General features: G+C 40.7%; 1 protein-coding gene across 1 annotated transcript; it reads right to left on the bottom strand.

Moving 5' to 3' along the window:
- Positions 1-214: 214 nt before the first annotated feature.
- Positions 215-16,820, bottom strand: ythdf2 (YTH N6-methyladenosine RNA binding protein F2). Its single transcript, XM_053633191.1, has 6 exons — positions 16,564-16,820; positions 16,346-16,370; positions 14,289-14,368; positions 11,484-13,088; positions 3,510-3,572; positions 215-1,463 (listed from the first exon to the last, which is right to left on the bottom strand). The coding sequence occupies exons 1-6, from the start codon at positions 16,588-16,590 to the stop codon at positions 1,440-1,442; spliced, it is 1,824 nt and encodes a 607-aa protein (XP_053489166.1). The 5' UTR covers positions 16,591-16,820; the 3' UTR covers positions 215-1,439.
- Between the last annotated feature and the right edge of the window lie 233 nt (positions 16,821-17,053).

Here is a 17,053-nt window from a genome sequence, read left to right as displayed (position 1 = left end):
TATGTAACTCCGTTATCCGCTAACTTTTGAATTTACAGCAATTTCAATAACACGGCTTTGAAGTTTGCCACTTTTGCAGCACAATCGATCATATCCCTTCAGATCACACACCCTCCGCTCATCTTGCATGCTAAATCTTGTGGGGCTTTTTTTTTTGTCTGTTTGTTTTGGCTATATGCACAACTGCATCCAAACAAAACTGAAACACACTACATCTTTTCAGCAGCTTTTTATTATTCTGATCAGTGCCAGAAGTTTTGCAGGACCCCTTTTAAATGCACGAACATTAACATACTACAGGAATGGTGGGTGGAGTACGCAGGCGGCTACTGAAGGGATTAAGGGTGAGGGGGTAGAACCAGGCGATTTGGGATATGGGTTAGTGTGGGGGAAGTGATGAATGTAGTCAAACAAGGGGAGAATGCAACATGTGCTGAGTATACCACATTTATTTTCATGAACTGAGTAATAGAAAGAGAGGGTCCATAGCCCACCTCGATGCTGACTTAAGAAACAGAGAAGAGAAAGAAAAATGGATGACAAGAAGAGAGCAGCCCATAGCAACATTTTTAACTTGAAGGGAAAAAGGTGAAAAACAAGGTCAGAAAAGACTTTTAAACAAAAGCCCCCATTTTTGCACACCAATAAAAAAAATCTTACAAATGACGAACTTAACATTTCTTGGTGTTTTGCTTAATTAAACTGTCCTGACCAAAACCCGCTCTTACCACAGGCCTAAAACAAAAAAAAAAAGTCCAGAATATTCTTTATAAGTTTTCACTCTTATAAGAGAGAAATAAGGACATCTTTCCTTTTTGAGAAAGGCAATGACATTTCGCACAGGCTACTGTAGAATTATTCACAATGCAACAGCCACTGAAAAGGCCACTCCCACTGTGCATCCTGATGAGATCATTCCCAATAAAAATAAAAAAGAAATGGGGAGGGATTAACAAAGAAATGAAACAAGACTGCCTGTTGAGGCAGGGCCTTAGAATCCAATACTAAAAAAAAAAATTCACTATAGACTTTAGTGATGAGGCAGAAAAAGCCTTGCTCTTGGACTGTAAAAACAGAACAGTTAAAAAAAGAAAAAGAAACGGAAAGTGGAAAAAAAAAAAGGAGGCAGCGGAAAAAACAAAAACAAAAAAAGAATGGGACAAAAAAAAAGGAGCGAAAATGATCACCTAAGCATCCTACAGAATTAAGTTGTAGTCCTATGAATAATCGTTTTTTTCCTTTACTACAAGTTCAAAGTAAGTCTTTTAAGTCAACAGAAATCAAGAGAGTCTTCATTTAGGGTTTTTTTTTTCATTCATTTTTTTCTTGCTTTGAATCCTTGGTTAAGTCTTTCCCCAGAATAATCAGCGAAAACATCTGGATGTATGGTTGGGGAGAGCAGGACCATGTCAGTCTTTTTCCCCGAAAACAAGTGGCTTTTACTTGACACGTCCTTGACGATCCTAGGGACAAGTGAAAGTGAGAGAAATCAGTAATCAAAGAAAATAAATCTTTCGTCACAAATACAGGGCTTTGTAAAGACTGGTAGCTGATGCCTTATACATATACACTCATTGCTAACATTTATTATTGTTATTTTTTTTAAAAAAAGCCTGTGTGGAAACAATTCAACTGGACAATCTCACATGACTAAAGAATTTTGGTTGGCTGTAAAAAAACAAAACAAAACAAAAAAAAACCTCAATAATAATAAAAAAAAAGAAAAATTCACCACACACAAAAGCTCAATTATTTGCAAATAATATTAGACTACAGTGAAAAAGGAAAAAAAAACCCCAAACAAATATACATCACACCGCGTTTTGTTTTATTGCTCCTGATAACATTTACAGCTGCAAATATTTATAAAAATGAGTACCACCATGTCCATAAGATACATTATGTAGATTTTATTCAGCCATAGTATACCCATGACTCTCGACTGAAAGACAAACATTGGCTGATATCAAATCTATTTTAACGCACCAGCCACAGGGCAGAGTATTACCACACCTACAGGTTTGTTTGTTTGTTTGTTTTTTTTTTGTCTGCATTTTATACAGCTGTTTCCGCTGAAGTCTGAATCGAACTTCTAGAAATTACGGTTCTATAAACCCCAAAGCCTCAGGTACAATTTCAGCTTTACAGCTTGAAATAAATTCATCAACGTTTTTACAGTTTGTGCTATTTATATTCCTCTGGCCGCCTACTCCCTGCTGGTTCAAACCAGAATCAGGTCGAGCCAGACGTTCTACACGTCTCCGATTCTTCTTAGCTAATTTAAGGTGCAAAATGTACCATCACGAGAATCAGATGTAATTAAGCGAATTCCAAACATGTAATCATTTAGAAGAATGGTGCTTATGCAACAGGGTGGTTTTTACACTGTATATTTTAGTGCTTCCTGGCTTCAACACATCAGCTTATTTACTGAACTTTCAGTCGGTTAACAGGGATGTGCTGGTGCTGGCTAAATCGTGACTTTTGGCCAGCTGGATAATTTAACATAATGGATTTTAATATTGGTGAGCTTAGCGGACTCTGACGCATTCAATTACGGGTTCACCATTCACGTGAAAGTCTAGTTTAATATTGTTTCTATTTAGCCTGTCTTTTCATGTTGTACTAACTTGGAACAGACCTTTAGCTCCATGGTGTTTTCATGGAGTCATATTTATTGCACTACATGCATGCATGCAAAACTCATCCTCATGTTAGACACTACAAATCACTTCTATACATTGCTCTGGATAAGGGCATGCTGTACTTGGTGTCCTTCAAAGGATCGCATTGACGGATTTGATCAAATATAGTCTCATAATATCCAAAACACTGAAATGTTTAAGTCTAGGCTTAAAACGTATTTGTTTATTAAAGCCTACCCTGACTAGACTTTCTGTTACGCTAAGCACAGTCCTAATAATCTTTTCTCTCCCTTTCTCCTTCTGTCAAACCACACATGATTTTATGGAGATACTTGAGATCCTGATCCTTTCTGCTCTCCGGACCTGCCTGATCCGTTTCGGATGTCCTACCTCTGGATGGAGCTCTCATCTACTCCAATTCCAGATTGCTGGGACTACGGCTGATTCTAAGGCCAAACAGACTTCATATAAACCATAATGAACTTTTTCACACCATCCGTTGTTACCCAGATGAGGATGGGTTCCCTTCTGAGTCTGGTTCCTCTCAAGGTTTCTTCCTCTTAAAACATCTTAGGGAGTTTTTCCTTGCTACCGTCGCCACCGGCTTGCTCAATTGGGATAAATTCGCACTTTTAATATCTGTATACCGTGTTTATATATTTCTATAAAGCCGCTCTGAGACAATGTCTATTGTAAAAAGTGCTACACAAATAAAATTGAATTGAAATGCTGTTTTGTTCATAAATTGGGTGAATAATTGAGAATTCAGTATTGCATAAATCACGATTATCGTTTTATCCACCATCAGGCAGTCCGACAAGCAACCAAAGTGAACATCATTCCTTTGTCCAAGGTGTGCCTTACCTGCAGTCTGTAGTGACTCCGGCTGGGATTACTCGAATATGGGTCGCTCCCCTGGACCTCCACCTGCACAAGTTAGAAATAAAAAAAAAAAGCTGTAAACTTTATGCATTCAACCATGAAAAAAAAAAAAACAATCTACCATCAGCAACTGCTAATACTATGTAAGAAGACTGGCGATAAAGAGATACAGTTGCCCCATTGCAAATCAGGTTTACTGTCAAAATGTACAGACTCTCAGCTGTTTGCAATGAACAAATCAAACAAAAGCCATTGAAATAGTTCAACACAATGAATGCTTCAAGTGGTTTCCCCAAATTCAACTGAAAATGCATCTTATAATGACTTCTCCAGTCTCAAAATTATTCAACCCCCCTTAATAGAATCCCTCACAACTGCACAAATATGCAAAACAGGTGTTGTCTCAAGCACACCTGATGCAACTAATCAAGGGCTTCATTAGTTGCACCAGGTGTGCTTAAGCTAGAACACATGAAATACCGGAACTGGCTAGGAGCAGAAAATAAATGAAATACCTGGGCGGGGAAGAAAAAGGAAGCTATTAACGGCTGAAACCAGATTTCTGAAAAGGCAGGTTGTGAAAAACCCTCGAGTGACTGCAAAAGACCCGCAGAAAGACTTGGTGCAACAGGCACTGAGGTTACAGTGAGCACAGTAAGGCGTGTACTAAATACTGAAGGTTTCCATGCCAGAACTCCAAGACGTACACCACTACTGGCCCAAAAGCACAAGAAAAGTCGCTCAAAATCATATAAATAAACCACAGAAGTTTTGAGATTCTGTTCTGTGGAGCGATGAAACAAAAACTGAACTTTTAGGAACAATGGATCAGCGGTATGTCTGGAGGAAGAAGAATGAAGAAAGAACACTCAGTCCACAGTCAAGCATGGTGGAGGCTCGGTGATGCTCCGGGGCTGCTTTACATCCTCTGGCACTGGAAACCTGCAGCGTGTGGAAGGCGAGATGGATTCATTGAAGTATCAGGAAATCCTAGGAGAAAACTTCATGCCGTCTGTGAGGAAGCTGAAGCTTGGGCGTCATTGGACCTTCCAACAGGACAATGATCCCAAGCATACCTCAAATTCCACCAAGGCTTGGTTGCAGAAGAAGTCCTGGAAGATTCTACAGGGCCATCACAGTCACCTGACTTGAACCCCATAGAAAATCTCTGGTGGGATTTGAAGAAGGCGTTGCAGCACGCAAACCCAAGAATATTACTGAACTGGAGGCCACCATGAGGATTCCTCAGGAACGCTGCCAGAAGCTGGTGTCTGGCTCTGCATCTCGTTTGCAGCAGGTCATAACAGCAAAAGTATGCTCAACTAAGTACTAAAGATGCTTGCCATGAAGGGGTGGAATAATTTTGAAACTGGAGAAATCATTATAAGTTGCATTTTCAGTTAAATTTAGGGAAATCACTTGAAGCATTTGTTGTATTTAACTATTATAATTGCTTTTGTTTGATCTGTTCATTGCAAACAGCTGAAAGTTGGTACATTTTGACAATAAACCTGATTTGCAAAGGGGGTTGAATTATTTGGATTGCAACTGTACACCATATCCGGCATTTTCATTATAAACAATTCTTTGTGCTGAATGGAGAGGCAGTTTGACGGGCAGCGTTGGACAATATACTATATAATACAGATATTGGAACATGGCAAATGGTTCAATCTACAACTTTTTATTCTGCATTTAAATAGACCAACACTAATCTGCAGTTGTATTTTGTCTACAGATTAATCAAAACACAAAATTTGAGATTCACACAGTGGCAAATGTACACGCACAAAAAATAAAATAAAATCACCACCTCAACTAGAGGAAAGACGAGCTCAGGGAGCGAGATTTGGGCTTACACCTTGCTGATGAAGACAACAGACAGACAACATAACTAGCACACAACATCTGGGTATCTGGCTAAACACCGAGTTTCATTCAGGGATTATAATTGAACTGTTTTTCGTGTGCAGTGACTCATGAAGCTTGTGACACAAACTACACGGTCACAAAGTAATAGTGCAATTAATTTGCGTAATAAGTTTGCAGCATAATTCTGAAGGTTCATGATAAAATATTGGTGTTAATCAATTCAAAAGGTGTTAAACACATAAAACACTATTCTTATGAAGTGATGCTGTAACAGTACACACACATGGCACAAGTGTCTCCCTATGCAACCATGTTTGAAAGTTTTTGTTAAAAAATCCCCCCCAAAAAACAGGTTTCCAGCACCCAAGCCATGATAACTGTCTAAACTAATTCCCAGCCTGTACAGGATTTCACAGAGTGTTTCTGTGATTGACTACATTCACATGGACAGCAGTAATCGAATTACTGACCTTATTCTGAATAAGACAATATTCTGATTAAGGTGTTTACATGAGTCGCTTTTAGAATATTCCTTTCATGTTCCTGTTTTACGTGTTATAGAACATAGTTCGATTAACAGCACACGTCATTACGTCCCCACACCACGCCGTCCGATGTCCCTCCAGAATTTCACGTATCGACATACAGTTGGTCTTCGTTATGGTACCGTATACAGTTTTGGGCGTTTCATTTTTAATTTTATGAAAGCTTCAAGTGCAGTTAATTATTTTTCGTACTATACGTACAAATAGACGACTGATTGAAGCCGTGAGCTGCGTCCGAAACCACATATACATGTATTTCACCTATTGTATAGCAGGTAAGTATGCGGTTTCGGACGCAGCTGTGCTCTCGATTGCCGTAAAACGGTTGAGCACTGCCATATGTGTACGTGTCCCGTCACAAAATGCGGTGAAAACTCCCACATGACGTTAAGTGTGATTAAAGTGTGTACATGTCTGTAATGCACTTCCATAAGCGACTAAAACAGAAATACTCCACGTCTTAATTCCATTTGTGTTTACTTCGAGTATGACACTAGTCAGATTAAAATAATCAATAATTACTGTTTACATGCTAGTTTCTTAATCAGAGTATCGTCTTAATATCAGCTTATTGTTGTCTATGTAAACGTACTGATTGTTGCGGCCAAAAAATAGCCTGACTTTTTCGAAATTTACAAATTGCTGCGCTTTTTGGTGCTCAAAACTACTTGGTAAATTTGCAATTACACAAAGTTGTTTTGAAGTGAGGTTTGTTGGTAAATGAGACCTTCCTTTTAGCTGTTCACATGTTTGACACACGTGCACTGATAAGGGCTATGGCTGAACGCGTGTTGTGATGATGTCACTTGATGCGTCTTGGCCCAAATCTGCAGAAAATCTGTAGTTATTTTGAAAACTTGCAAGCTCCTCTGAATATTGAGGAGTTCGCTTGATTTTGCATTAATTTTTTACAATCGGAAAAATCCTGGAGGGACGGACTTCCACAGTGGCTGGCCAATAGACGTGAGAATAAACTCACTCTGAAAACGTTTTGTACGTTCTCTCCTAAACACATTTATTAATGTTGGTTCAGAGCAACCCTGCCTTTTAAACACATTCCCCAGAACAAAAGAAAAGTTTTGTTTCTTTTAAAGCTACTTCTGTAACTAGTCATACTATTGCTAGAGGATTAAGTTCTTATGGAATCTACGTTGAAGGGCTCACACTTAAGTTTAACATGGAACGAGAAGAGTCATGAGCATTCAAACCCTCAAACACACATCCTACATCATGTGCAGCTTTATTATGCTCCACCAAATAAATAATTTCCATTAGACTGTGATTTCACATGGTCTTCCTTCTCCTTTCCATCATGTCCACACCATTTTATTTCAACAGACAATGGGAAAACACTCATCTATTCCTTGCTGATATTTCTAGCTCCTTTGTTGGACAACGAACAGTGCCCTCCACTAATATTTGCACCCTTCGGTAAATATGAGCAAAGAAGGCTGTGAAAAATTCTCCATTGTTTAACCTTTTGATTTTTAAAAAACAAAACAAACAAAGAAAAAAAAAACAAAAATACTCTGCTCTCATGGACAAACAACTGCAAAACAGATCTCACAAAAAAAAATATTTTTGTTAAATATATGTGTGCAGCAATTATTGGCACCCTTTTAGTCAATATTTTGTGCTACCTCCCTTTGCCAAGATAACAGCTTGGAGTCTTCCCCTATAATACCTGATGAGGTTGGAGAATACACAACAGGGGATCTGAGACTGTTCCTCCATACAGAATCTCTCCAGATCCTTCAAATTTCACGATCCAGGCTGGTGGACTCTCCTCTTCAGTTCACCCCACAGGATTTCTATGGGGTTCAAGCCAGGACCTTGATTTTGTGGTCAGTAAACCATTTTTGTGTTGATTTTGATGTATGTTTTGGATCATCGTCCTGCTGGAAGATCCAACCACGGCCCATTTTAAGCTTTCTGGCACAGGCGGTCAGATTTTCATTTAATATCTGTTGATATTTGATAGAGTCCATGATGCCATGTTTCATAACAAAATGTCCAGGTTCTCTGGAAAAAAAACCTTCCCAAAACATTAAAGAGTCACCACCATATTTAACTGTGGATATGAGGTACTTTTCCATATGGCTACCTCTCTGTGTGCTCCTAAACCACCTCTGGTGTTTATTACTAAAAAGCTCTATTTTGTTTTCATCTGACCATAGAACCTGATCCCATTTGAAGTTCCAGTAGTGTCTGGCAAACTGAAGACGCTCGAGTTTGTTTTTGGATGAGACTAGAGGCTTTTTTCTTGAAACCCTTCCAAACAACTTGTGGTGATGTAGGTGACTTCGGATTGTAATTTTGGAGACTTTCTGACCCCAAGACACAACTGACTTCTGCAATTCTCCAGCTGTGATCCTTGGAGATTTTTTGTCCACTCGAACCGTCCTCTTCACAGTGCGCTGAGACGATATAGACCCACGTCCAAATCCAGATTGATTCATAACATTTCCAGTTGACTGGAACTTCTTAATGATTGCCCAGATGGTGGAAACAGGCATTTTCAATGCTTTTGCTATATTCTTATAGCCACATCCCATTTTGTGAAGCTCAGCAACCTTTTGCCACACATCACAGCTATGGTCCTTGGTCTTACCCATTGCTATAAAATGTTATGAATACATATATATGTATACATATATGTATATGTGTACACACACACACACACACACACACACACACACACACATATATATATATATATATATATATATTTTTTTTTTTTTTTGATAAACCTGTGTTGTGTTGTTTGATATCCATGAGAGCAGAGTATTTCTGTGAATATTTTTGAAAAAATACCAAAAGGTTAAACAATAAATACATATTTTCACAGCCTTCTTTTCTCATATTTACCAAGGGTGCAAATATCAGCAGAAGGTACTGTAAATGCTCAGAGCTTTCCAAGGTTCATTAGGATTTGGCTCGAGGAAGCACTTCTGACAAAGCATAAACCAGACTTACAATACAATTTAGACAGAAAATTTGTCCGACGAGGTCAGCTTCAAAGACAAATTCTTATTTACAGGGTGGCTCCCTGCATCAGGGCCCAAGCACATTCATGGAAATGTAAAGTTAAATTCCCGTGAATCTGGCTCTAATACTGAGATGTGTTTAGGCATGCATGTAAACTGTAGGCATCAAACTGCCACATGAAAGCCTATGTATTAAAAATAGGGGCAAAGCAGTCTGAGTACCCAAATACTGACAACTGCCGAACGTATTTCTACAGAACTAGTATCTAGCCCATTGTTACCTTGCAAATTAATACTACTACTACTACTACTACACACAGGAGTATAGTGACCATAATTTCCATCTTATGTTAAAAGGCATTGATGGCACCTCTTACAACTGATGTGTGGCTCATGTACACCCAGTTTAGCAAGTACATGCAGATAGGATGCCTGTAGATACACTATATGGCCAAAAGTTTGTGGACACCTGACCAATCACACCCATATGTGCTTCTTGAACATCCCATTCCAGATTTAGTCGACCCTTTGTTGTTATAAGAACCTCCACTCTTCTGGGAAGGCTTTCCACTAGCTAACGTAAAGTGCAGCTTTTCACCTGCCTACCAATCAATCAGACAACGTTTAGCACCAGGGCACATTTAGCACTAAAATGCAGCGGTGCTGAAATACTCTGAATGCTGGCAGTTAAATGAGCACTTCAAAATGACATTCACAAGGGACACAAAAGGTGAATTGTTTTCACTATGACTGATTGATGTGCCGTCATGCCACATGCATTTATTCCCTTCAAATAACGAATGTACAAAAGGACACCATTTATTATGCTACTTGTCTTAAATGCTATTAGCCCTATAAATACTATAAAAATTCTACAAGCCCAGAAAATTGAGGGAAATGTCCTAAAAAAACAAAAACGTTGTCTAGCAGGGCTAGCGTGAGGTTTATAATACACCTCAAACAAGACGAATCTTTCTATCATACTAAACTCCTCTTTGGAGTTTCACGCTTCGATAATCTTTTTAAATCATGAAAGCCTCCTGTGGTATTTTTTGAAATGCAAAACCCCCAAAACATCAGTCTTTTGTTTTACTCTTGACATTTGAAACACATAGTTTTGTACAGTGATAACATCTTATCTCCAGATTCTACAATTGCAAAAGTTGTTGCTGCAACAACTATCAATAAAATCGGCAATAATCGATAATTAAAATAATCGACAACAAATGTGATTATGGATTAGTCGGGTCTGTGAGGTCACTGTGGATAACCCCCCAGTCAGTGATGTCACTTCACAACGGTGAAAAACACATTTCTATGAATAAAACACATCTGGAAAACAGCGGAGGTCACAGAGTGAGCTGCTGAAGGAAAAGTGCACGATTCAGATGGTCCAAAACATGAGAATGTTTTATATTAAGTGCTTCAAACAAACGCGCAAGTGCATTAACGTGGCTTGTCCTGTTAGATCCTGCGACAGATGCGTGTGCTGTTTAACCTCTTACCAGTTAACACTTGGTTTGTGCTTCTGTTTTTCTTTTTTAGTGTTTTTAATATAGTGACTTAACTTTAGTGCCTTTCACAATTTTTTTCCCCAAAATATATTGTTAATATATATATATAAAAAAGTTCTTTGCACACTGTATAGCATAGCCCACATATATACATTTAATGCCTTTTTCATAGCCTTCAATTTGCTCAGTATTTGAAGGACAACATCAGGCAGAATGTGAAAACGTTTCCCCCCACCCCAAAAAAATACAGAAAATAAAAACTGGCCTTTTAATCCAACTAATCGAAGAAATAATCGATTATCAAAATAAGCGTTAGTTGTAGCCCTAATTGCAACAAATTCATATTGATTTCAAAGTACGCGAGTTAAACACCTTACTCAGTAAACATAACCAACAACAAAGATGTAGACGTAAAACAAAAAGACTTTGCGTCTGACTTACTGTTTGCCCCTCCCTTCATGTGTGCTGTGTCTTGATTTTTACTATTTTATTCATTTTACTTGCATTTTTATTTCACTGTTACTGTATAACACTTCTTTGGCCGGCACTTGTGCTATAGAAATACACGTGATTTGACTTGCTCAGCTCACATGCGTTTCAGATCGTTAAAAATCATGTACTGCCAAATGAGATGCTAACCAAAATACACATTCAAATAGTGTGGGAATATTCAAAATCTTTTTTGTGCTTTAACTCTGCTGGGTTTTGCTGTCCAGTTGCATGTACAGCATCAAATATCCTAAAAAGATCATTTTTTAAACAGAACACCACTCATAAAAACTTACACCTGCTAACTACCTCTAGTGAGAGCAATATAATGCCCCTAATTGCTGTACTTACAGTACTGGCGTTCATTTAATGTTGGCATTTTAGCGATTGGTCTCAAACCTGTCTCTGGTACCAGCTGATAGATAGAGAGGAGTGGTAAAATGACAGTGTTGGTCAACACTTCTGCAAACTCCCACACCATGAGTTATTTATACAGGAACAGCAGTAGTCTAGACAACTTTGCTCACTTCTGCAAGTGGGAAAGATTACCTTTTTAACACTCTCCTCCTCCTCTTGGCGCTTCTCATAGTGCGAGAAGTCGTCAAAGATAGAGGTGGTGTGCTTGTAGCCCGCGATGATCTTGAGCACCTGCCGCGCCTTTTCAAGCGGGACCTCTTGCGTGTCACGCGAGTTGGTCACTGGCTTGTTCTCGTTGTTCTCGAGGCGGATGTGACGCAGCTGGCTGTTGGGCACGTCCTTGACAAAGATCCAGCGCACATCGAACCGACCCTTCCACTTATCCTGCGACCACACGCCGGCGCACGTGTTGTAGTCCACGGGTGAGCGCATTTCGGCCACGCCACAGAAATGGCCGCTACCGTTGACGCTGAAAAGCAGGTACAGGGGGCCCTTTCCGCCCAGAGAGCGGTATGCTGCGTCCAGCCGCTTGTTGCCATGCTCCGTGCTGCACCACACGTTGTACTTGATTGAGCGGTGGATGTCGTCCTCGGAGTAGCTCTTTATAATAAACACACGTCCCTGCTTGGGGTTCCAGTCAAAGTCCTTCGGATTGTAATTGTTGACAAGACGCAGCTTCTCAAGAACCGGGTGCGGTTCTGGTGACACAGTGACACCACCTATTCCTGCACTGGGAGGAGACTGACTGGCCCCGCCTGCTGCATCTCCAAAGCCATTGGCACGATTACGAGGAGGGACCCAGCGGGTCTGTTGAGAAGGTTGCTGCGGAGGGGGTGGGCCTTGAAGTTGGGGTGGAGCCATACCTGGCTGCCCATTAGGAGCCTGGGGATGCTGACCTAATGGAACAGTAGGGGGTGCAAGCTGTCCGTTGGTAAGGGGAAGCTGCGGCACCCCTCCGGCAGGTGGAGCTGGCTGAGGAGAGGCCTGATTGGGTGGTTGTCCATTGGTGGGCAGTGCTGACTGTTGGGGTGTTGCTGCTTTCGGCACCGCCCCTTTGTTATCCCATGTTCCAATATCCATGTTGTGTTTGATTGGTGGAGGGGGAAGGTTTGTGCCCCCCAAGGTGCCTTTAGTCTTGATTTTAGGCTGGGGTTTGGCAGGCTTGCTGGCGATATCCGCCCAGGATGTCACTTTGGCAGGTGCAATGGAAGGTGCAGGCATGCTGGGAGCTGCTGATACCTGATTCAAAGGTCCTCCAGGCAGTCCAGAACCAACAACTTTAGGCGTCATGTCTCCTGCCCCAATCTTAAGCCCTGCCATACCCTGGTCCAAACTGTTCATCCCTACAGCCTTGTTAAGAGGCTCATTGGTGGTGAATGGAGACTGTCCATCGATCACAGCACCCCCGAGTGAGCTAGGTGCGTAGGCGTAACTCTGTGTGGACTGTCCCTGAGAGCTGCTGCTCCCCCAGGCAGAGAAGTCGATCCCGCTGGGGAAAAAGTTGAAACCATGCTGGCCCAGGAAAGGGTTGCTCCCAAGTGTTCCTGACTGTCCAAACATTGCGTCCGGGAGGTAGTGGTGCTCCCCATTGCTAAGCTGTCCATAAGAGGCCAGGTAGGGCATGGGAGGATCACCACCTGTGGACCAAGCCGCTTCATTGAGCGAGTAGGTGAATCCTATGGAGGGGCTATAGTAGCTAGGCATATAGGAGTCGGACATGGCCGTATATGCATTGCTCTGCAAGGATGGAGAAACAATCCGTTAATAAACAAATAGCAATAAAAACACAAACTTTAAAAGACTTACTATTAAGTGGTAGATATAATGAAATTCTCTGACCTAGTGGGTCATGCATAGTTCGTTGTTATTCAGCTAATTAACGTACATGTTTTTGAGTAAACAAAAATGGGGAGACACTAAAATGCACAGCACAAAAAAGAGCTAAGTTTAAACTTGCAAAAAGCAAAAATTAAGTCCTCACATGACTCACTAATATCCTTGAAGGAATACTTTAGCCTGCACCTCCAGGCAGAGGAGAGTCCACGTTCATTTTCATGACTAGAAATTATGCAGCCTGACCTCAGGTTTTACTAAATCCGAACGTGCTCAGTCACACACTTCAACTGACTCCAGTTTCTGGTGTTCATTAACCGCATGCCACTGTTTCAAAGCTAGATGAGTGTTGTACATCTACAAGAATTCAATGCTGATTCCGTATCATATCCATCTCATGCAAAATGGGTGTCCATCCAAGTGTCACACACAACATGTAGATGAAAATACATAACACCTTAGTGTATGGCCCTCAGGGTACAAATAAATGTAAGAGTAAGCACATTTAGTATTTGAGATTGAAGATTTATAAGCAACACGTGGCAAACAGAATGACTGAAACCATTTACGGTTCTGTGTACATGTTCACAAAATAAGGAAGAAACAGAGGCAGAAAATTACTACAGGGGAACCCAGAGATCCTACTGTTTCTGATCTTTGTTTCTAAACAGATGATAATATCTTGTAAACTGCAATACAGAAAAAACAACACAGGACTGTATATTTGTGCTGCATCACTAAATAAACAAGTTGCACATGACTACAGTACTTCTGCCTCTGGTCTCTTTTTAGTTTCCCACAATTTGCAAAGAGCAAATTTCTCCATAAATCTGAAAATCACCCAGAAAGACCAAGTGTAAACATTCCTCCATCCGTCATGTTGGAAAAAAAAAAAAAGTATGCAGAGTGCACATACTCTGAATTGTTAATTTCCAATGAAACAGTGAACAATGCAGTTACAGCATATTCTATTCAGGAAACAAAGGCCTGTGACCAGGATGCAATTAAGGAGGATAATAGGCACCGAACAAGGAGCTACAATCGTTGAGCCACCATTTATATCTCCAGGCTCCCGCCATTGTGTGGATCTGTAACAGGACCTACCTGTCTGGGCTGAGCGTTCAGATAAGGCTCGAACTCATCATCGTTTAAAGTCTCCTTTTGGGCAACAGCTCCGTTTTGCACTGAAAGAGGAAAAAGAAAAGAGGTTAGCGGGCAGCTTTAACCGGCTCAAACCTCGGCTTGAGCCGCACACAAATTCCACTTTCACCTTAACCACAAGTTCACATGTGAGAGAAGGGAAATTCATATCAAAATATATGAGCTAAATGAACAACAAGTTTATCCATGCATTACATGGTAGAAACGTATCTCCTGCTCAATTTTCAGCCCTTCTATTTGAGGCTTATGAAAATCATTGCCTACTGCAGGTTAAAATACCAATTTTCTTTCCGTTTTGGAAAGTAAAACACGGAGACGAATATCACGCCAGACAAACCCGTGTCTGCAAAAAGCACACGAGAAAAGACCACGGTAAAGTTTTGGACGAGAATCAAAAACTTTCAATATATTTCAATATTATGCAAACACTTATGTCTACGATCCTACATGCTCAGATTGCTGACGGGGGAAAAAAATCCCAGATTGGCATCCTAGACAGTGCCATAGAGCTTAAAGATCCGGCACCAGTGGTCAGAATAGTTTAACAAGCGACGCATGATTTACTTTTAATTTCACTTAACGATGCAAAAGTAGGACCATCACCATCAGCACTGTCAGTCTGTCATTCTAGTTATTACAAGCGTCATTAAGTGGCCATTTACACTGAATTGTTTTAACCCGTGTTTACAGTCCAGGTCAAAATTACCTGGTGAAGATACTTAACTAGAGTAAAAATAAGTCGCACTTTATTTGGTCAGCTTATTTTCTCTACCGAATGTGAAAAACTCACTTTTAGTGCATCCGCTACACCGTCCATGTCTTATACCTCACACACACACACACACTACTACATGAATCCTCAGGCATGAGAGGTGACCGTGTGTGTCTTTCTCTCTCTTTACTGTTCCCATAAAACAGATGTATTTAAGATGAGTCATTTTAAATATTATTTTGTCAATGACACATGGAAATTACATGAATTTTTAAAAGTCGTGATCAGAACACAATGAGATTTTTTACTTTAATAAACTAGAACGGAAAAAGAAAAAAAAACAAGTGCTTTTAGTATGATGCAAAAGGTTTCGAATCTACATTTTTAATTATAATGTTTCGCTTGTTTTAATTCTTGGGGCGTTAAAACTTCATGAACAAAAAGCTTTAAGAAAGTAAACATTCGAGACACTATATATGAAGGATTCTCCGACTACTGTGTCTACTTGAATAGTTAAATGTATTTTAAATAAAAAAAAATCAGTGCTGTGTTTAATAAGACTGTCGAGGAGGTGATTTCTTTACTGTAAGATACCTGAGTGCAAAAAGTTTAATCACCCCTGGTACAGTGACCCAGATAGGGGGTATAAATCCATCCTTTTACACCTTACGAAGTGAACTTGTATAAGGACTAAAGAGGCATGTGTGATTCATCCCAAGCCAGGACGCCAGGTAACGAATGCAGCTATCGATTAATAATTACCGTTTATAACCTTTCTAAATCCGTGAAAAAGTTGGCTAACTTGGTTTTTATTTATTCATTTTTTTTCTTCAGAGTTTCAATGATCTTATGGAGTTAAAAAAATTACTTATAATTGTCATTAAGCTAGAGAATTCTGGTTAGCTGAGCCACTACACGCATCACTCGGTGCACTTCCTCAGTACACTAAACCTGGCCTGAGCGCTTGCTAGCAACGTTACCCAGCTAGCTACCTAGCTAACTGGCTACCTAACGTGGGCTCATAACATAACGCAGTTTTGACACCCAAGACTAACAGCAAACGCACTGACTAAACATTTCTAAAACAGTGCCTCGAAATACAAAGCGAGGAAAGTGTGCGAGGGTTTAAGCGGGTTGGAGAAAATGGAGTAAACCGCAAGGCCTAGGCGCTAGTCGTGTAGTTAGCGTTAGCATTAGCATTAGCATTAGCGCTACGCGCGGATCCTCAGCTTCACACGCCAACAAACCACAGGGCAACTTTCCGCCTTCTCACTCCGTGTGTGCTTACCTTTGTTTCCTTGGCCTTTCGGTCTCTGGATTGGGTCCAGGTGATTCATGAAGGTTTGAGTTGTGAGGATGAAAAGAGGGGAAAATAAAAGAGATTTATATTGACCAGTGAGTCGGACAGCAGGTGGTCAGGCCTACCGCTGCACTGCACTACAGATAGAGAGAGAGTCACTGCTAGCTACGGCGCTCGTAAAAGGTTCATAAAGTGCCTCTCTTTACCTGTCCCAGAAGGCTGCTGGCTGACATTTCTTTCTCCCTGGAGCCTGCGTATTTAATTTCGTTTTTTAAGTCAATGCGGCAGGGTGTAGGAAATGTCTTAGAGAGTTAGCCAAGTGTCCCTGTCTCTCTATAGAGCTTAAGTGTCTACACAATGGCGGGCTACAGTCCCTCCGCTGAAAGAACGTTTTTTCCTACCCGGATTTGGTCAAATCCCGCCTCCTGAATGATGATTGGCTACTGCTTGATACTCATAGCCAGCCTGACCAATAGGCCGTAGGAATTGTGAGCCTCTAGCCAATCGTAATTCGGATGGTTTTTCTTTCAGGAACACAGGTGGGGAAAAAGAATGTGGTGCGTAAGAGGCTTGACTTCAACATGGCTGAGCGGGCCCGGTCCGCGGAGGATGCTCGGAAGATGCGCGTATTTACTACAACAGACGTGTGCCATCTAGCGGCAAGGAGGCAGTTTGGCAGACTCGAGTCCAGTGATG

This window comes from Ictalurus furcatus, chromosome 9, assembly GCF_023375685.1.
Source record: "Ictalurus furcatus strain D&B chromosome 9, Billie_1.0, whole genome shotgun sequence".
Taxonomy (NCBI): domain Eukaryota; kingdom Metazoa; phylum Chordata; class Actinopteri; order Siluriformes; family Ictaluridae; genus Ictalurus; species Ictalurus furcatus.
Note: the sequence above shows the minus strand (reverse complement) of the source record. Positions and strands in the feature narration are given on the sequence as shown.